This window comes from Gopherus evgoodei, chromosome 3 (assembly GCF_007399415.2).
Source record: "Gopherus evgoodei ecotype Sinaloan lineage chromosome 3, rGopEvg1_v1.p, whole genome shotgun sequence".
Classification (NCBI taxonomy): domain Eukaryota; kingdom Metazoa; phylum Chordata; order Testudines; family Testudinidae; genus Gopherus; species Gopherus evgoodei.
This window is the reverse complement of record NC_044324.1, coordinates 135,974,194-135,995,027: the sequence shown is the minus strand read 5'-3', so window position 1 is coordinate 135,995,027 and position 20,834 is coordinate 135,974,194. Positions and strand designations below refer to the sequence as shown.

The window sequence follows — 20,834 nt, the reverse complement described above, 5'->3', positions numbered from 1 at the left end:
TTCACTCACTAACTGGGCAGATTTTTCGTTCTTTTGTTAAAACACCCAATCAACGTTATTATCTGCTAGGAATGAACCAGACACTATCATACTCATTGCGCTGCCAGACAAGATATAATTCCTAGATACCATACATGCCTGCAAGCTGATTCGTCATCTGGCAATTTCTGAGAAAAGAGCATGTGATCTAATTTCTCATTGGCCTCTCTGTAGACGTTTTGCCATTTTCACTGGGTCCTCAAACTGAGATTGCAACAGTTTAGCTCAAAAAAGCCAAATAACTCTCTGGCAACACTGTGCTATTAACCATGCCTGCCTTTTTATAGTTCCAGAGACCTCCGGTGACCATGCTATGAAACTGCCTGAAGAGAAACATCTCTCCCTCGCTGAACAGATTGAATCTATGAGGTGCCAAGTTCTCGCTAAGTGGGAGGAAATGCAAGCGATAGAGAAAGAGATTCGAGAAACCATGACTCATGCTGGGATGGCAAATACTGTAGAGAAGACGGTTAAAGACATAGAGGCATGGCATAATTATTTCTAAACAGCTTCTATCAAGTTTATTGGTGCCTAGTTACTTTGGTGATAGGCTCTTTAGAAGAGACAGATAGTGACTCAGTTGCCTGTATTTTCTCCTCTGAGAACATACCTCTCTACTCCTTGTACTTATACGGCCCCAAACACCATGGTGTTTAGGCTCTGATCCTGCAATGTGATGCATATGGGTGGACCCCCAAGTTAAAGTAAATGAGCTCTGCAGACACAGGGGTCTGTCTGCACACACCACTTTGCAGGATTGAGGCTTTAGAGTCATATGTTATTTAAAGTACATATGTTAAAATATATAAGTGATATAGGTGCAGGGTCTGATTTTTTTTTTTTAAATTGATGTTCTCTCCTTTTGCTCCTGCGCTTGGTTGGTGGTAATAACTGTGTGCGCCGGTAAGGTCATAACAGGTGGGATTTTCAAAAGCACTCTGTTGGCCTAACTCTTCTCCTATTGAAGACGATGGTAAAACTTCCTTGGGCTTTAAAGGGAGCATGGTTGGGCCAGCACTGAGCACTTTTTAAAAATCCTACCAGCAGAGGAATAAAACTACAAATATATGTTAATAATGTTTGTTACAAAAATTATCATCTATTTGTTTGTATTCCAGTAACATTCAGAGGTCCCAGTCAGGGTTGGGGCCTCACTGTGTTGGGCATCAGAGATAGCCCCTGCTCCAGAGCATGCAGTCTAAGCCTCTGATCTCGCAGAGACTTAAGGGCCTAACTTTAGCTCTGTGACTGGTCCTATTGAAGTCCTGGGACCACTGACGGTATGAAAAGTCTAATGTGTGTAAACATCTGCAGGACTGGTGCCTAACACATTAAAAACAGCATTCTCTTTACTTTGGAAATTGTGCTGCTAGCAGTACCACAAGCGCTCAACAGAGCCATGCTTTCCCTGTCCCTGATCCGGTGACTAGGAATCCCAGGTGTCTTAAGTGAAGTAATGTCCTGAAATCAATTAAAAGGTGAATATTCTCTGCTCATGCAGAAAGTGAAATGTGGCACAGTTAATGATGGATAGACATAATTGAAATACACTTCTAAGATATGGGGAGGGAAAGCTCAGTGGTTTGGGCATTGGCCTGCTAAACTCAAGATTGTGAGTTCAATCCTTGAGAGGGCCATTTAGGGATCTGTGGCAAAAATCTGTCAGGGATGTACTTGGTCCTGCTCTGAAGGCAGGGGATTGGACTCAATGCTTTTTCAAGGTCCCCTCCAGTTCTATAAAATTAAAAAAAACATTCAAATATTTCTCCCAACCTTTTATCCCGAGGCTGAATTTAGCCTTCCTTCAGGACATCAGATCCATTCAGTTTGTTGTACTGGTAGTAAAACAGAGCAGCCATGCAATTGTGTAGCATCCAGGAACAAATATGAAAACAAACACACAGACCAAAAGTCATGCACACTCCACACTTGTCTTTTCCAGATCAAACACGCAGACCATCATTGTGTTTGCTGGGTTTCACTTGGGTGCCTTTAAACTGACTGGCTACATTCCAATTCTTTGTTTTGCCTGCCAGTTTTTTCAATCTTGTCTTCTTATCGAACTGTACAAGACAGAAAACTGTATTTCACTTTAAAAAAACAAAACAAAAAAACCTGCTACCCACAAATGACAAACACTCGTTTGGAGAGAAAGTCTTGACTCAGATGAATGTACAGAGTGTCAATATATTACATCAGAGAATAACAACTATAAGCCACCAAAGTCTTCCTTATTTGTAGTAGCATAGAAAAGGTATAAGCCCAAGATGTTTTCTGAAAAGTTTATTTTGCAAACTTATCAACAATGCATGAGTTATGCCCCTCACAGCTAAATAAACAATTAATTTCTGGACAAAATGTGAAGCACCTTAAGAGAACAAATTCTTTTATCTGCTCCAGAGATGCCTATTAAAAGGGATATGAGTATCCAGAAGTTCCTTATATGGTTTTAACTTTGTTCATGTCATTTTCATTTGTTTTATTTTTTGACCAATTTTACCTGAGCTGGAATGAGAGAGAGCAGCCGGCAGAGGGCAATATTGCACAGTGCTCTCAGCCTGAGAGACACAGCAGCTGTCTGAGGCAGGCCTGCCCAGTGCTTCATTTGCAGCCGCTTCAGGCACTCTCAACAAGTATATGAATTCTGGGTGTGAATTGACCCTCTATACCAGTGGCTCTCAACCTTTCCAGATTACTGTACCTCATCAGTCTGGCATCCCCCAAGTTGCATACCCTGACTTCAAAATGATTTGCTTACAAAATCAGACATGAAAATGCAAAAGTGTCACAGCAACTATGACTGAAAAATTGCTTGCGTTCTCATTTTTACCATATAATTATAAAATAAATCCTTTGGAATATAAATATTGTACTTGCATTTCAGTGTACAGTATATAGAGCAGTATAAACAAGTCATTGTCTTTACCCTATTTTCGTTTGTACTGACTTTGTTAGTGCTTTTTATGTAGCCTGTTGTAAAACTAGGCAAATGTCTAGATGAGTTGATGTACCCTCTGGAAGACGTCTGCGTATTCCCAAGAGTAAGTATACCCCTGGTTGAGAACCACTGCTCTACACAGTCTGAGACATTAGCTCCCCCAGCAAATGGTTGGTTACTTAATCTGGGTCTGTATGTGTAAGGTGTATATGATTTCAAATTGTTATTCATAATAATAAAGCTATAATCTAAACCTTGCACCCACTGGATATTTAGACAAAGGTCAAGTATGCTATCATTTAAGAAGAACAAGCTAATTGAACTAACCCATCTTCGTATTTCTCCTAACACTGTGATTTCATAATGCTAAGATGGCAGGACATGTACTGTGCACATATATGGAATTTTTAAAATAGGTCAGTTCAATTGTTTGCTTTTTTGGAAACGTGCTACAGTTTAACAAAGCTGGATTATTGTTTTTACAGGCAGAAGCTCTCAAACTCAACTCAGCCAACAGCTTCCTTCAACACCAAATCAAAGCAAGTTCCTTCTTTAGAACTGTGATATGGTCCAAACCCCATTAGAAACTTGTTTGCTCCAGTTGCCTTCACTAGGTCTGATCCAGAGCCTATTGAAGTCATTGGAAAGACTCCCATTGACTACTGTGGGCTCTGCATGAGCCCGAGGTGAACCACCTGCTAGAGAGTAGAAAAGTGTTGGTTGTCCCTCTACTCTGTTGTTCACTGTTTAGGAGAGCTATTATGGTACTTCGATGAGAAGCAAATTTCTCCTGATCACCATTTGAATTATTTTTTACAAGAACTTGTCAAAGCTTCAAAATCCATAACTCAGCTGATGATGCTAAAGCTGCTAGTCTAATTAGGGAACTAGCATGAAGGACGGGTTCCTATGCTAGGTGGATTTAACATACTCACAAAATACGTAACTCAGAACAGAGTACGGTTGCCAACTTCCTAACTGCACAAAACCAAACACCCTAGCACTGCCCCTTCCCTAAGGCCCTGCCCCCCATTCACTACATTCCCCCTCCCTAGGTGGCTCGCTCTCCCCTACCCTCATTCACTGGGCTGAGGCAAGAGGTTGGAGTGAGGGCTCTAACTAGGGGTGTGAGCTTGGGGGGTTCAAGGTGTAGGAGGGAGTTCCAGGCTGGGGCAGGGATTTGGGGTGCAGGAGAGGGTGTGGACTCTGGAGGGGGTGCAGGCTCTGGGATGGGGCTGAGGATGAGGGGTTTGGGGTACAGGAGGAGGCTCTGGGTTTGGTGGGGGTGAGGGATTCTGAATCTGGGAGGGAGGCTGCGGGTTAAGGTAGGGGGTTGGGGTGCAAGAGGGGGTATGGGCTCTGGGTTGGGAGCTCTAGGATGGGGCTGGGGATGAGGGCTTCAGGGTGCAGGAGGGGGCTCTGGGCTGGGGCAGGGGGCTGGGGCTCAGGGTTCGGGCGCAGGCTTACGTCGAGTGGCTCCCAGTCAATGGCCAGTGGGTCTAAGGCAGGCTCCCTGCCTTTCCTGGATCCGCACTGTGCCCCAGAAATGGCCAGCAGATCCAGTTCCTAGGTGAAGGGGCCATGAGTCTCCACATGCTGCTCTCACTCACAAGCACCGCCCCCCCCACCTTCCTGCTGAAGTTTAGCGTTTTATAGCACAGGAACCACAGTATTTCTTTCCCATAAATTATGAAGTTAAAAAAGACTTCAGCACCACCAAGCACTTATCACAGATGTTGCCAATTAACATCACAAACAATTTTTTTCTTAACTCCTGACAAATATTTCTCTGCATTTATACATAGATGAGTTTTTCTGGTTTTGGTGTTTTTTTAGGAAGTTCAATACAACATCACAGACATCTTAAATAGACAGAAGGTCACCCAGGAAAGTCAGCGGTGAGTTTCTTTATGTTAGTACGTATTTTGGATTTATTATATTGTTTTATGTGTATATTATAAATGTTACATGTTACAGAATGATGATTGAAACCCCTATTATAAAAACTTCCCAGAACTGAGTAAGAAAGATCAGTTATTTATAGCTGCTAGGTTTAAGTATTACTTAGTACAACATACACAGTAGCATTTTAGGGATTAAGGTAAGGACTCAATTTAAATAAGGCCCTGTAGTCTAGAATAAGCTAAGAAAAAATAATGTGAATCTGAGTGCTTATGCACGGTGTTCGATTGACACCTGCACTTGCTGCAGTTGTCTATTCAGCTACAGAGCAGATATATTGCAGAGGCTGTTTAAGCTTCTGCCCACGGCCCTGTTGATACGCTTTAGACTTGCCCAGAGAGGTGACCTCTAGGCATGAGATGGTAGCACAGTCTCCATGCCCATCCAGTCCTTGGCCTCTGTTCTGAGGCTGCAGTCCAATGCCAGGTGTGAAGTGTTTTTTGTTATGTGGCCTCATGTCCATAGGAACCAAATTGAGACCTTATTTCACACACGGAGCTTCTTTATTGTCTGTGGCACTCTGGGTTTAAGTAGAGAGCTTTGTAAAGTAATGAGTTAGAACGTTTTAGTCACTACTGAGTTGGGCTGGATCTGAACTGGTTGCCAGGGGCAGAAGACTGTACACTCCATTACCACTCCCCTCGGGCATCCTCCTCACCTTCCTACACTACATCTTAATAGTATCAAGATGGAATGAAAGAAAAAAGAGACAGCAGGCAGCTAAGTCTGCATCATAAAGAGTACACTTTTGACATCTATGCTTATTTCAGAGGTAAGTAAGGAATGTGTTTATTGGTTTGGTTTCAATTATGTGCAAAGATTTAGCCCGATTTAGTTTATTCTGTCCACAGATGAGGTTTTCAGCTAACCGTATATTGCAATCTCTCTTAATAGTCTGCATTCAAATTAGTGTAGCATAACATTAGATTTGGGTATGTATTATAGGTCTGCAATATAGTTTTATGAAAACCTAACTTGCAAACTTCTGTAGCAGAAAGAGGTTAACAGTAGACTGAAAGATGCATAAAAAGTTTTAAGAGTCCATTTCAGTGATAATATTTGGGCCAGATTTTTTTTCACATACCAGTTAGACACACATCATATACTGGTATAGGGTCTGATTCAGTGCACCCTGAAAGAAAAGCCTCTCATTGACTTAATGATCTGAGACATTAAGTGCCTATCTCCTTACAGTATCTGTCCCCATTGTATTTTAACACTGTGCTATTTAACTATAGCTACAGACATCATTCCCTGAGCTCAGATGGGAGGTATGTACGCTTTTGGTAGTGAAAGTCCCACGTTCAATCCCCGCAGACAACAATGGTGCCGGTAGATACAGGGTCATGGTCTGCAACATTCCCAAATGTACACATGCAGTTATGTGACTAATGGTGCAAATCTGAATCTATAAGTGTAAACTCAAATTAAAATGGCATATTAATACTAATTAGTGGAACACTGTTTTTCTCTCTTCTCGCCGGTCAAGTCCTCCATTTAAAGGGGGTCTGTGTTTTAGTTGCTGCCATTGACAGAATCACTAACTTTTAAATCGACAGTTGGAATGTAGAAAAGTCACATCCCTCTTTTAGGTATTTTAATGAAGTCTTGTTGCAAATAGAGAACTGTGATCTCAAATCCTGGCATGTAAAAAGCTTTTCAGTTCAGTGTTAACTTAAGAGAAGATTTCAGAATCTGCTTCATGCTCTTTTACTCAGTTGTGGATTGTCAGCACGTGGTAAACCAGTGGTTTTTATTTTGGGAGGACCATATTGCCAAATGGCTCACAATTTCTAGGGGAGACACAGAGCTGCTATGTAATTACCTAAGAATACTGATCTGTAGTAATGCTAGGAAAACTTATGTGACCAGGTCAGCAACGTGAAGCTGCTGTATTTTGGGTTATTAGACTTTCCTGTATGAATGTATTAAACTAGCTTGATAGGAGACTGTTGGAGAAATGGGAAGGAAAGCAACACAATGGATCTAGATAAGCAATCTCCCAATAAATAATTACCTCAGACAATGACCTACTTTCCAGCCTAAGTTGCAAGGCTGCTTTGCCAGAGCTGGGAACAAAGGCTATAAACAGTTACAAAGGCCTAAATTCGCAAAGGGAATTAGTTGTTGTCCAGTGGAATTAACAAACCTGATTTAGGCTCTCAGGCCTGGTCTACACTACGCGTTTAAACCGATTTTAGTAGCATTAAACCGATTTAAGGCTGCACCCATCCACACAATGAGGCCCTTTATATCGATATAAAGAGCTCTTAAAACCAGTTTCTTTACTCTTCCCCAACGAGAGGAGTAGCGCTGAAATCAGTATTACCATATCGGATTAGGGTTAGTGTGGCCGCAAATCAACAGTATTGGCCTCCAGACGGTAGCCCACAGTGCACCACTGTGACCGCTCTGGAAAGCAATCTGAACTCAGATGCACTGGCCAGGTAGACAGGAAAAGCCCTGCGAACTTTTGAATTTCATTTCCTGTTTGCCCAGCGTGGAGCTGTGATCAGCACTGGTGACCATGCAGTCCCAAATCCAAAAAGAGTTCCAGCATGGACCATACGGGAGATACTGGATCTGATCGCTGTATGTTGTATCAGAGCTCTATTACAGAAGATGAAATGCCAAAGCATTTGAAAAGAATCTCCAGGCTATGATACAGAGTCCACAGCACAGTGCTGTGTGACAAGCGTAACGGAAAGCCAAAGAATCAAATGGACGCTCATGGAGGAAGGGAGGGGGTACTGAGGACTCCAGCTATCCCACAGTCCCCGCAGTCTCCCAAAAGTATTTGCATTCTTGGCTGAGATCCCAATGTCTGTAGGGTCAAACACATTGTCCGGGGTGGTTCAGGGTATATCTAGTCAATTTACCCCCCTTCCCCTCCCATGAAAGAAAAGGGGAAAAAAATCATTTCTTGACTTTTTTCAATGTCACCGTATGTCTACTGCATGCTGCTGGTAGATGCGGTGCCGCGGCACTGAACAACAGCATCCTCTCCCCTCCCTTCCCTGGTGGCAGACAGTACAGTGCAGTAGGACTGGTAGCTGTTCTTGTCATCATCCCATGAGTGCTCCTGGCTGGCCTCAGGTGAGTTCGGCCGGGAGTGCCTGGGTAAAAATAGGAATGACTCCCGGTTATTCCCGGCAGATGGTACAGAACGGCTGGCAACCGTCCTCATCATAGCAACTGGAGGCTGAGCTCCATCAGCCCCCCCACTTTCATGTCTAAAGAAAAGATTCTGTACTGCCTGGACTATCATAGCAGTGGGATGCTGGGCTCCTCTCCTCCTCACCATTAAATGTCCTGCCTGGACTGTCATAGCAGCTGGAGGCTGCCTCCCCCTCATTTTATCTCACTAAAAAGTCAGTGTTTCTTATTCCTGCATTCTTTATTACTTCATCACACAAATGGGGGGACCCTGCAATGGTAGCCCAGGAGGGTTGGGGGAGGACGGAATCAACGGGTGAGGTTGTTGCAGGGGCACACCCTAGAATGGCATGCAGCTCATCATTTCTGCGGGATCTGACACGGAGCAGCTGTGCTCTCTGGTACACTGGCTCTGTAGTACACTTGCCCCATATTCTAGGCACGACTGACTCTATTTTTAGATACAACGTAAAGGAGGGAATGATTCCCATTTTTGTCTTTGTGCCCCCGGCCGACCTCACCGAAGTTCAGCCAGGAGCACCCATGACAGCAGCAGACCGTACAGAACGACTAATAACCATCATCTCATCGCCAATTCACAGTGGCACAGCAGACGGTACAGAACAACTGGTAACCGTCTCTGCTACCTTGCAAAGGCAAATGAATGCTGCTGTGTAGCGCTGCAGTACCGCCTCTGTCAGCGGCATCCAGTACACATATGGTGACAGTGACAAAAGGCAAAACGGGCTTCATGGTTGCCATGCTATGGCGTCTGCCAGGGCAATCCAGGGGAAAAGGGCGCGAAATGATTGTCTGCCGTTGCTTTCATGGAGGAAGGAATGAGTGATGACATTTACCCAGAATCACCCACGACACTGTTTTTGTACCATCATGCATTGGGATCTCAACCCAGAATTCCAATGGGCGGGGGAGACTGCAGGAACTATGGGATAGCTACAGGATAGCTACCCACAGTGCAACGCTCCAGAAATCGACTCTAGCCTTGGTACATGGATGTACACCACCGAATTATTGTGCTTTGTGTGGCCACGTGCACTCGACTTTATACAATCTGTTTTACAAAACCGGTTTATGTAAAATCGGAATAATCCTGTAGTGTAGACGTACCCTCAGACTCCACAATACATGGGGTAGAGTCAGTGCTCAAGAATGGAATTCATAGAAGAGAGCATGTGAGTTGGGAGCTAACTGAGCTGGCCAATAGAAAATGCCAAGGATAGAGGTGGGGCTTCAACTCTGCCCTTGCCCTAATGCAGGGTGAGGAGGAGGTGCCTATCTCTCTTTGGGATTCACAGCTCTGAACCCTCTCCTGGAATTAGGCACCTAAACCAGCTCATCACTTTCTCATGGGAGAAAGTGTGTGTGTGGTGGGGGGAGAGGGCAGTGGGGGATGATTTTAGGCACCTAAACCAGCATCACTTTCTCATGGGAGAAAGTGTGTGTGTGGTGGGGGGAGAGGGCAGTGGGGATGGAAGGAAAGGCACTCCCATGTCAATACAGCCAAGAGCCTGGTGTTTAGAGAACTCATCTGGGGGTGGGGGCAGGGTTGTCTTTAGGCATAGGCAACATAGGCAGCTGAGTAGGGCACCTGAAAATTTGGGCACCACTGGGTCTTAGTGTCCACCCTCTTGTTTTCCTATCCCTGTTCTGACCCTTCCTGCAGGCTCCCACAGATGGCTGCTCTAGCCTGGTGAGTCTTCCTTGGGAGGGAATCTAGTAGTTAAAAGTGAAAAAACCTCCAGCCTGCCAGACCTATTAGCACAACATTGAAACTGTTCAGGGGTAATAAAGCCATTTAACAGGCATTTGCCAACCCCAAGGTATATACTGACAGGTTTCAGAGTGGTAGTCCTGTTAGTCTGTATCAGCAAAAACGAGGACGAGTCCTTGTGTCACCTCAAAGACTAACACATTATTTGGGCATAAGCTTTTGTGGACTAGAACCCATTTCATCCGATGTCCATGAAAGCTTATGCCCAAATAAATTTTTATACTGTCAGTTTCTGACTTAACTGACAAAAACAGTTGTGCATTAATGCAATATTTACAGGACCTTAGTTTAAAATTTGCTTTAAAAATATTTCATTAGTGAGCTGGTGAAGATTATAAAATCCCATTTCTAAAAAATGCTTGCATAGAGTTTTAGATGCACAATCATTTTTAGCCTTAAATGCGTGGATCTTCAGACATACAGTTTTTTTAAATAAATCCTTCAAAAGACCTCCCTTATCTAAATACACATTTTAATTACTATAGTTAAAAAAAAAAGTGCTTCCAAGTCTTCCTGTCCTTTCTGTCCATCCCTTCACCACCTCTCCCTCCACTCCCCACTGAAGAGAGCCCTTAAAGGGACAACAGTCCTTCCCTTCCAGATAGCTGGACAAAGAGTTTCCCTTTCTTACTTCTGACTATCCGACGAACTAGTTTTAAAAGAACCCTCCAGCAAAATCAGTACCTTAGTAAGACAAAATCCTTGTTATACCTAAAATCTTTGGAAACATATTTTTTTTTAAAGTTGGTGAAATTCATAACCATGTCTCTTGTTATGGAGATCACACAAAGTAAATTACTGTTCCCTTTTTCTAAAAGCAATGAACATTGTTATGAACACACTAAACCTCTCTAATTAATTTAAAAGAATGTCTTTGTTTCAGTGAGTTAAATATGTAATAATCTGGAATGCTGGCTTAAGATTTGAGTACATTTAAAATATAAATTCAATTTAGAAATACTGAATAAGAAAATGTAAAACAGAGAAGAGCTGCATCATGTATTCCATTATATGTAATGTTGTATTCAGCAGGACAGCTGACCTCACCCTTACTATGAAGTTTTTGCAAATAAATCTCTGACAAACTTCAGGGCATATCAAAAAACCTGTGACTGACATTTTTTATTCCCAAATTTTAGTGCTTTTAATTAGGTACTTTCTTCATGTCCATTCTGCATGAGGGAGAGGGCATGGAAGTCTCTGCGGGGAACTGTGACTCTCCACCACCATGAGGCAGGCCGGGCATCTCATTATCCTTTGCTGTCAAGTCCCTCCTCCCCCTCCCCCACCAGGCAGTGAGCTTGGGCTGCCATCCGGCACAGGGGCACCAGTTTAATAATACTGCGTAGGGCCCCATAAATCCTAAGGACGGCCCTGGGTGGGGGGATGGGAGACTTGTTTTCAAATCCCTGTTTGCCTGATTTGGAGCTCAGAATTGGGTCTCCCAAATGCCAAATGAGTGCTCTTACTACCAGGCTATAGAGTCAATCTCTGACCCACTGATTATTGATACAAAGTGGGAACATCTGGAGAAGTCAGAAGTGTGGGTTAGCCTAGGAACTGTGACAACTCAGATCTGGTTAGAGGGAGGGTCAGAATTACAGGACTGCATGTGATGTTAGTTTCTGATATTCCTTTGGTTCTGTGAGGTGTAAAACAACCTTTTAGATTAGAACTGCATGTCCCAGAGAGCAGGAGTGGCACCTCACAAACCAAAGTCAATGGAACCAAAGGAAACTTGGAAGAAAATGGAATGTCACTGCATCTGAAAGAATAATGAGAACTATTTTGTAAAAAATAAAAATTCAGTAGCATTGTTTTAAAATCATTCAAATGCAGTGCTGCTTAGCCAAGAGCTTATTAGAAATAAAATATCAAGGCAATTAGTAGTAGATATACTTGAATACAAAGTTAATTAGTTTCATTTCTATGGTGTTAATTATTAAAGTAATTAGCCCTGAGGTACTTAAGAAAGTGCCCTCACTAAGTGTTTTTTAATGTAACATAAAGACTTAAGTTTTGCTTCCAGCAGAGCTCAAGTTTAAACCCTTTAAAAATGTAACAGTGCCTCAGGATATTTGCATAATAAGGCATTTTATAAATGAGATATTTCCAATTCTGCCCTCCTAGTATTATGATTCTCAGTTCTGGAGCTGACACTTTTTCCTATCCAGGATAGATCAGGAAAACTAAAACATTAGCAAAAGCATGAGATTTCTGAATCAAAGCCTGTCTGTAGGCACAATTGAAGGAGAGCTAAAAGCAGGATGTGAAGATGCCCTGCATTTAGCATTATAAAGGATGTACAGATCTGGACTATTAAAAATGGGTTTACAAACTATGGCAACTAACTGGATTAAAATGTGACCTGGATTAAAATGTGCATGCCTTGCTCCCCTGGACTTTTTGATCACCGATGACCACAACTCATGCCTCTATTGCAGGGGTGGGCAAACTTTTTGGGCTGAGGGCCACATCTGGATGGGGAAAATTGTATGCTGGGCCTGCATAAACAGATAAGTAAGAGTTAATAGAACAGAAATGCTTCATATCCTTTGCCTGGAAAGGGTTAACAAGAAACAATGAGCCTGGCTGTCACCTGACCAGAGGGACCAATCAGGGGACAGGGATACTTTCAAATCTGAGGGAGGGAAGTTTTTGTGTGTGCTGTTAGATATTGGTGGTTGTTCACTCTGGGGGCTCAGAGGGATCAGACGTGCAACCAGGTTTCTCTCCAATCTCTCCAATACCGGCTCTTATAAGTTCAGACTAGTGAGTACTAGGTAGATACAGCGAGTTAGGCTTATGGTGTTTTCTTATTTTGCAAATGTGTATTTGGTTGGAAGAAATTCAATGTGTATTTGGCTGAAGGAGTTCAAATTGGTATTTTGCTGAAAAGATTTTAATTGTACTTAGTATACTTAGGCTGGGAGGGTGTTCCCAGTGTCTATAGCTGAAAGACCTGTACCTATTCCATTTTTTTTTAAATTTACAAAGATAATTTTTACTGTTTTTCTTTCTTAATTAAAAGCTTTTCTTGTTTAAGAACCTAATTGTTTTTTATTCTGGTGAGACCCCAGAGGATTGGGTCTGGATTCACCAGGGAATTGATGGGGAGAAAGAGGCTGATTTCTCTCGTGCCAGGATACTTTCTCTCAGGAAGAGTCTGGGAGGGGAAAGAGAAGGAGGGAGGAAGGTGAATTGTCTCTCTGTTTTGTGATTCAAGGAGTTTGAATCACATAGTGATCTTCCAGGGTAACCCAGGGAGGGGAAGCCTGGGAGAGGCAACGGTGAGGGAAAGAGTTTACTTTCCTTGTGTTAAGATCCAGAGGGTCTGGGTCTTGGAGGGTCCCTGGGCAAGGTTTTGTGGGGACCAGAGTGTACCAGGCACTGGAATTCCTGGCTGGTGGCAGTGCTACAGGTTCTAAGCTGGTAATTGAGCTTAGAGGAATTAATGCTGGTACCCATCTTTTGGACACTAAGGTCAGAGTGGGGAATTGTGCCATGACAGGGCCGGGGTAGGGAGTTGGGGGTGTGGGATGGACTGCGGGGTGTGAGAGGAGGTGCAATATGCAGGAAGGGGCTCAGGGCAAGGGATTGGGGCAGAGGAGGGGTGCAGAGTGTGGCAGAGGGCTCAGGGCAGGAGGCTGGGGTACATAGGGGTGTGGAGTATACAAGGGGACTCAGGGCATGGAGTTGGGGTGCAGGAGTGGTGCGGGGTGTGGTGGAGGCTCAGGGAGTGTGAGGGAGTGTGGAGTGTGGGAGGGGGTGTGGTGTTCAGGAAGCAACTCAGGGCAAGGAATTGGGGCAGAGGAGGGGTGTGGGGTGCAGCAGGGGGCTAAGGGCAGGAGGCTGGGGTGCAAGAGGAGTGCAACAGGGGGCTCAGGGCAGGGGGTTGGGGTGCATAAGGGTGCAGGGTGCAGCAGGGAGCTCGGGGCAGGGGGTTGGGGTGCAGGAGGGGTGCAGGGTGCATGGGGGGGCTCAGGGCAGGGAGTTGGGGTGCAGGAGGGGTGCGAGGTGCAGGCAGGGGGCTCAGGGCAGGGAGTTGGGGGTGGAGTACAGAAGGGGTTTGGGCTCCGGTCCAGCACCGCTTACCTAATGTGGCTCTGGGGTGACAGTGGCGTGCACCGGAGCCAGAGCTGGCTCCCTGAATGCCTGCCCTGTCCTTGTCCCTGCGCTTCTCCCAGAAGCACTGCGGCCCCTAGGGGCGGAAGGCTCTGCATGTGCTGCCTTTGCTGAGCCTCTTGGTACCTTCCCCGAAGCTCCCATTGGCTGTGGTTCCCTGTTCCCGAACAATGGGAGCTGCGGGGGGCAGTGCCTGGAGGCAACACACGGAGCCATCTGCCCCCCCATCTGGGGGCCACAGGGACGTGGTGCCAGCGGTGCCGTGGGCCGGATCCAAAGCTCTGAGGGGCCGGATCCAGCCCACGGGCCGTAGTTTGCCCATCCCTGCTCTATTGCCTTAACGATTAAAACCCACAGGGCGCCACATAGTGGTCAGAGAAGGGTGACAGGCACTGTTCTGTGACTGGCCCTCTGAGCTGTCTATAAGTTGCATCCACCCCTTCTGGGATATGTGAAGAGTCCCCTGAAGTATAGTTCTGCAGCCCAGCTCGGGGCGTCAGGCTTCACCTGGCCAAAGTCCCTGAGTCAGGACTCTGTGGGATATGGGGGTCTTCCTTCAGCCCTATCAGAAACAAGGTGTATGGGTAGGGGAACCTGGTCCCACCCTCTCCATGAGGTTCTGATTCAGGGCCCAGAGGCAGGCAGCTGAGTCCTGCACCCTGGAGTGCTATGCAACTGCCTCCCTGGATCACTTTCTAACAGTTTCCCCATGCAAGAGAAAACAGCAAAGACAGGTAAAGAAAATAAGCCAAAGAAGAAGAATCTGACCTTGCAAATGTCAGAGTCCTTTTCTCTTAGCAGGGAAAGATGTGTAGACCATCGATATTCATGGGCCCTAGCAGCTGGGCCTCCCACAATTCTCCTTTTGCAGGGCTCCAGAGTGCAGGTCTGCTCACCTTCACTGGCTGCTGCAGGTGAGCTACTCTCTGCTTCCCTTTTCAGCTCCTCCTGCAGCCTGTGCATGCCCACATCCAAGAAGGGGTCCTCGTCTCTGACATCCACTAAGTCAGGTGAGACGCTGCACCGCAGTATGAGAGTGTCAGGAGCTCACCAGGAACATGGTCCTGGTTTCCTGGCACCAAAGGGAACAGCACCCTGAAAACAGCTCTAACTGGCAAAGGAAAAAAGGCATTAGGCATCTTCTACGCTGTCCGTACCAACACAGAGTGAGAAGTCATCGGTACCGAAGACCATGGCGAGAAACAAGGGGAAAAAAGATCCATCTCTCTTGTACTGCTTCTGTGCAATCTCAAACTGGTGCATTTGCTACCAGATCGCTTGTTCAGCAGCGCACCTTCTGTGGGTGCACAACACATTATAGCAGAGATCCTTAGCAGATGGTTCTCCAATGACCAGGAGTGGGATTTATCTGACTTAGTAGTGAGGAGCATCTTTCTGCTGTGGGCACTCCCATCTTCGGATCTCTTTGCATCTCAACAGAACAAGAAATGCCCAACGTACTGCTCCAGGCCACAACTCCAGAGGGACACATGTGTAGTTTGATGGTCAGGACAGAGGATGTACATGTTTCCTCCGATCCTTCTCTTACCTCAAGTTCTGAAGAAGATCAAACAAGATGGAGAGTCGGTGATCCTGATTGCTCCCCAATGGCCCAGATAGTTCTGGTGTTCAAGCATTCTCAAGATGTCCTTGTGCATCCATATTTGTTTTTTCCCAGACTGGCTGATTCAGACAGAAGCAAATATCACAACCCAGCATCCCTCCATCTAACAGTGTTGTGTATGGTGGATGTAGCATGAATACCTGATTAGAAACACAGAAACGTACACATGGCTGAAGCCATGATGGCTGGCTGACTTTTGTATTGCAGAGAGAGAGAGAGAGAAGAAAAACATAGTAACCACTATCTACCAACAGAGTCAACATAAGCAACTGCTTAATAAACTATAACTGCAAAATTCACATAAACAGATTCAACATCTACTTGATACATTCAAATATATCACATCTGTCTTCTCCCCACAATATAATGGGCACAATGCTGTCAGAAGTACTTGTGGCAAAACAACCTGAGGTCCAATTACAAATCAGATCTTTCAAGTGGTGTGTGTTTTCTCTCTGGAGAAAGTCTGCCAACATTTTGAACACTCCCCTGAGGAAATGGGGTGTCTGCAGCAATGTCTGACTCATATGTTCCCTCAGATGATATTGATTGTTCAGCACAGCTGCTTTCTGGTATCATGTTATTGGTTGTTGCATCAAGCTAGGACACAAATTCAGCAGCTCCCTGAATTTTGCTTTCTTTGTCAGACATGGGGTCACCCACGAATCTCACGACTGGTCAGTGTGCCAGTGCCAAATCATATTTGGTGCCACTTGTACTGTGTAGGACAAAGGATTCACTTGTGCACTAACAGCTGATGAAAGCCATGTACTGGGTCCCCAATAATCATGAACCAGTACCGTTTGACCCACTTGTAGCTGATGAGCTGCACTGGTCCCTCTCACCATCACTTGACTTATTTGATTATTTCTGGCTTATATCTGACTTTAATAAGCCCAAGTGTGACCTGAGATTTTGGCCCATAAACAGCATTGGCATATGTTGCATCTTGATATGCTAGAAAAAAATGTTCCAGCTTTCGCTGTAGTGACCCCTTCTCATCTGCCATGGATTGCAGGGCTTGCTTAAAATGTATATAAACCTTTCAACAAAGCCATTTATAGCTGGATGGTAAGGTGCAGAGGTAATAATCTAATAACATTTTTCTTTATGAACTGCGGACCTTCTTCTGAACTAAACAGAGGACCCTTGTCACTCACAACTTGTTCTGGTGGTCCAGTTCTTGCAAACAAATGTTGGTTTTATACTGTCTGTGCAGCTGTGGCGGTTTTCATGGAAAAAGCTTCCAGCCAATTTGGAATGGGTATCTACAACTACTAAATACATCATACCCAAAAATGGAGTGGCAAAATCAAAATGAAGACATTATCAGGGAGCTGATAGCCATTCCCAAGGGTGTAGTGATGCTGGTTTAGGCCTGCGCTGTACCTGTTGGCATCCCAAACATTCTTTAGCAAACTGCTCTATTTCTTGGTCAATTCCTGGCCTCCATACAAAACTGGTGAGTGCCATCATTTTTACTACCCCTAACAGACCTACATGAATCCCATCTAATACTCTTGTGCACAATTTACTGGGAATAATAATACAAATTCCCCTCATGACATATCCTTGATGTATGGTAAGCTCACCTTTGCGTATGGAAAAGGGTGCCAGCTTAGGGCAATCAGTACATTTAAAACTCTTCAAAGTTAGCTTCATAAACCTGAGCTAGTGTGGGATCCCTCTTAGTTTCTGCAAGACACTGAGGAGCACTCGGTCTGCAACAAATTGACAAATTTGATAGATTCTGTCTCTATTACAGGCCACCCTTCAATTGGCATGGGCAGGCAGGGGAGCCCATCTGTATTTGCGTGCACTTCTTTTCTTTTGAATTTGATGTTGTAGACGTAACCAGCTAAGAAGAGAGCACAGCATTGCATTCATGCTGCTGTTGTCAAAGAAGCTCCATTCCTCGAATGAAGGACTGCCATTAATGCTCGGTGGTTGGTGACAAGGGTGAATTTCCTCCCATATAGATACTGGTTGAATTTCTTCACACTCCATACCAAACTTAAATCCTCCTTGTCTATTTGTGCATAGTTATGTTCTGCTGCTGGGAGAGATGTTAAGTCCAATGCTATGGATCTCTCACTGCCATCTGGCACGGAGTGCGATAAAACCACCCCAATTCCATGGGATGAAGCTTCACATGCTAACTTGATAGGCAAAGGATGGGTTAAGGTATGTAAGCACACTTTCTCAAGTGACCTATTGCTTTGCTTCCAGGAAAGCTTTTTTGACACTGACATGACCATACCCATTTTTGACCAGTCTGCAGTAAACAGTTAAGTAGATGCAATACAGTTGCTATGTCTGGTACAAAATGGCTATAGTAATTGATAAATCCTGGAAATGATCTAAGTTGTGACATGTCCTTTGGCAGTGGCACTTTCAGAACTGCTTTTATAATCTCCTGAGATTTATGTAGGCCTTATGCATCAATGACGTACTCACAGTAAGCTATCGAGTCCTTGAAATATTCACATTTTATGTGATTGGCTTGCAATCCATATTCTTCTAGATGTTTTAATATGCTTTTCAGGGTTCCCAGATGATGTTCTTCACTTCCACTGGTCACAGTAATGTCATCCAAATACACTCTGTTCTCAGAATAGCTTGCAAAATCTGGTCCATTGCCCATTGCCATATAGCAGGAGCTGAAGCAATACCAAACAATAGCCAGTGGTATTGATACATACTCTTTTGATCATGAGGTTTGCCTCAGACTCTCCTTCAATTCCATTCATAGGTAGGCCTGTGACAAACCCATTTTGCTAAACAGTTGCCCTGCCAGTGTAGCAAAAATGTCAATTCAAGGCAAGGGGCATTTTTCAATGGTCAGTACAGGGTTTATGGTGACCTTAACATCTCCACATACCCTTACTGGATCATGTTTTTTTTACATTTGGGATGATAGGAGTTCTCTACTTGCTCTCTAGGCCACTTTTGAAAGTATGCCCTCCCTTTCCAGATGTTCCAGTTCAGCATCTACCTTCAAGTAGATACTGTAAGGCAATGGTGTTCAACCGGTGGTCCGCAAACCCTAAGGGGTCCTCAAACTGTTTAAGGGGTCTGTGAAAAGTTGCTGTTACCATAGAACAGTAGTTTTCAATCTGCGGTCCGTGGACTTCTGTGGGTCCGCAGACTATGTCTAAGATTTCCAAAGGGGTTCTCACCTCCATTTGAAATTTTTTAGGGGTCCACAAATGAAAAAAGCTTGAAAACCATTGCTGTAAGGGACAGGTTGAGCTTGGGCTGCTCTTCACAGCTAGGATTATTTTAGCCTTCATGTGTTTGAGTTCCTATGGCCTTCTTGAAGGCTCCCAATGCCTGACATAGTATCCCTTCCAGCTGTTGTTCAACTGTTTTAGTGAGGTCTTCTGAAAGTGACTGCAGCATCTTTATAGATTTCCAATCCAGAGGAATCATTGTGTAACCATTCACAGCCTCACAGGGCTGGTCCTCCCTTCTCAATGACATAAGGCTAATAAACAGTGCTTATTGTTGTACTCCACACTCACTTGCATCACTCCAGTTGGTATTATCTTTTCAGCAACATTAATGTCCCCTTCAATTTGCTATTTTTAAAAGTTTCCATATTCAAAATGTGAGATGCTGCAGTGTTTCTAACCTGTTTTAGCATTTCTCCCACCACCCAGGGTGTCAACCAGATTGCTGACTTGTCATTTTGATCAGACTATATATATTCAGGCTGGCTACTCCACTCTCACTTTGTGTCACTATTGCCTCTGTCTACAGACTGTACATTGATAGTCCATTTCAATTCCCATCTTTGGTCTCTTCCATATTTATCTTAGTGCGACAAACAGCTTGGATAGGATCTTTTATATTACAGCTTCTGCAATATGCATCCTTGAATCAGCAAGGAGAGTGAAACCCTTTTCCACACCAGTAATGTGTCTGTCTGCTGAGTGGACCAGATCTTGTCTTGGGTTGCAGATAGTTTATGCATTCCTACTTCCGTTTTAGTTGTGGTATGCAATTCTATTGCATCCCTTGCTGCAGTTTTCAGCATTACTTCAATTTCTACTTCATGTTTAAAGATAAGATTTTCCTCAATTAAGAGCCTCTTCTGTGTGCTTTCATTAAGCAGTCCACACACAGATGTCACTTAGGGCTTCGTTAAGCTCATCCTTAAAAGCACTGTGTGGTAATAATCTTTTTAACTCTTTCACAAAGGAAGAAATAGATTCACCTTCAAGTTGATTCCTCTTATGAAACCTGAACCTTTGTGCTATAATCAGGGGCTTGGGTTCCAAGTGCTTTTGAACAGTTTGCATTATCTCTTTAAAGGGGTTTTGCTTGCTGGTTTCTCTGGGGCAATCAGACTGCATATTAAACTGTTACGTTTTTCCTCTTAACACACACAGTAAAGCTGCTACGTTTTTCTGGTCTAAGCTCATTTACTTCAGACTACTGCTCCAGACTCTCTCCATATGTGAGCTAGTCCTCCATGGCAGTGTTGAAGACCTCCATATTTCCAATACAGCCTTCCATTTGACCTTGCTGCTGTTAGTTTAGTACTTTGGAGTATTCAGTAATAGCAGACGCCTCTCCCCACCCAGGGGCTGTAAGCAATGTCAGCGATTGTTTTGCTAATTTGATGCATAGCATGTTCTTGAAATCTTCATTGCCAGTTGTTCTGTATGGCAGGTATAGCACAAGTCCCTAATTAGAAACACATTCATGTACACGTGGTTTGAGCCATCATGGCTGACTAAGTCTTATACCGCAGAGAGAGAAGAAAAACATAGTAACCACTATATAACAACAGATTCAACATAAGCAACTGCTTAAGAAACTATAACTGCAAATTCACATAAACAGATTCAACCTTCTGCTCAATTCATTCAAATATATCTCACACAGCATGGAAAATATTTTCTATCTGGTGCCAGCATTGTGGGATACCTACAGAGGATGCTGAGATCCCTACTATTATATACTACCTCCTCCTTCTAAAAATGTTGGAGTTGTCTCTCTGTTCCTTGTGGGTGCACTTGGCAGCTGTTAGAGCCTTTCACTCTCCAGTGGACAGCCATATGGTCTTTGCCCATCCTACTACTAATTTCTGATGGGACTTATCAGACTATTTCCTCAACTACTAATGTTTACCCCAGTACGGGACCTCAACCTTGACCTACTGGCATTAATGAACTCTCCATTCAGACCTT

General features: G+C 44.2%; 1 protein-coding gene across 6 annotated transcripts in view; it reads left to right on the top strand.

Moving 5' to 3' along the window:
- Window positions 1–20,834, top strand: part of C3H6orf118 (chromosome 3 C6orf118 homolog) — a 56,364-nt gene that overhangs the window by 27,136 nt on the left and 8,394 nt on the right. For 2 of the 6 annotated variants that reach the window (XM_030556718.1, XM_030556716.1), the window contains 4 exons: window positions 327–523; window positions 3,463–3,516; window positions 4,814–4,875; window positions 17,680–17,820. In XM_030556718.1, coding sequence (XP_030412578.1) covers window positions 327–523; window positions 3,463–3,516; window positions 4,814–4,875; window positions 17,680–17,800 — 434 coding nt within the window. In that variant the 3' untranslated portion in view covers window positions 17,801–17,820. Of the gene's footprint in view, window positions 1–326; window positions 524–3,462; window positions 3,517–4,813; window positions 4,876–9,469; window positions 9,475–13,508; window positions 13,520–17,679; window positions 17,821–20,834 lie in introns of those variants that run through there. The other 4 variants (XM_030556721.1, XM_030556717.1, XM_030556720.1 and 1 more) reach the window with 4 other exon arrangements.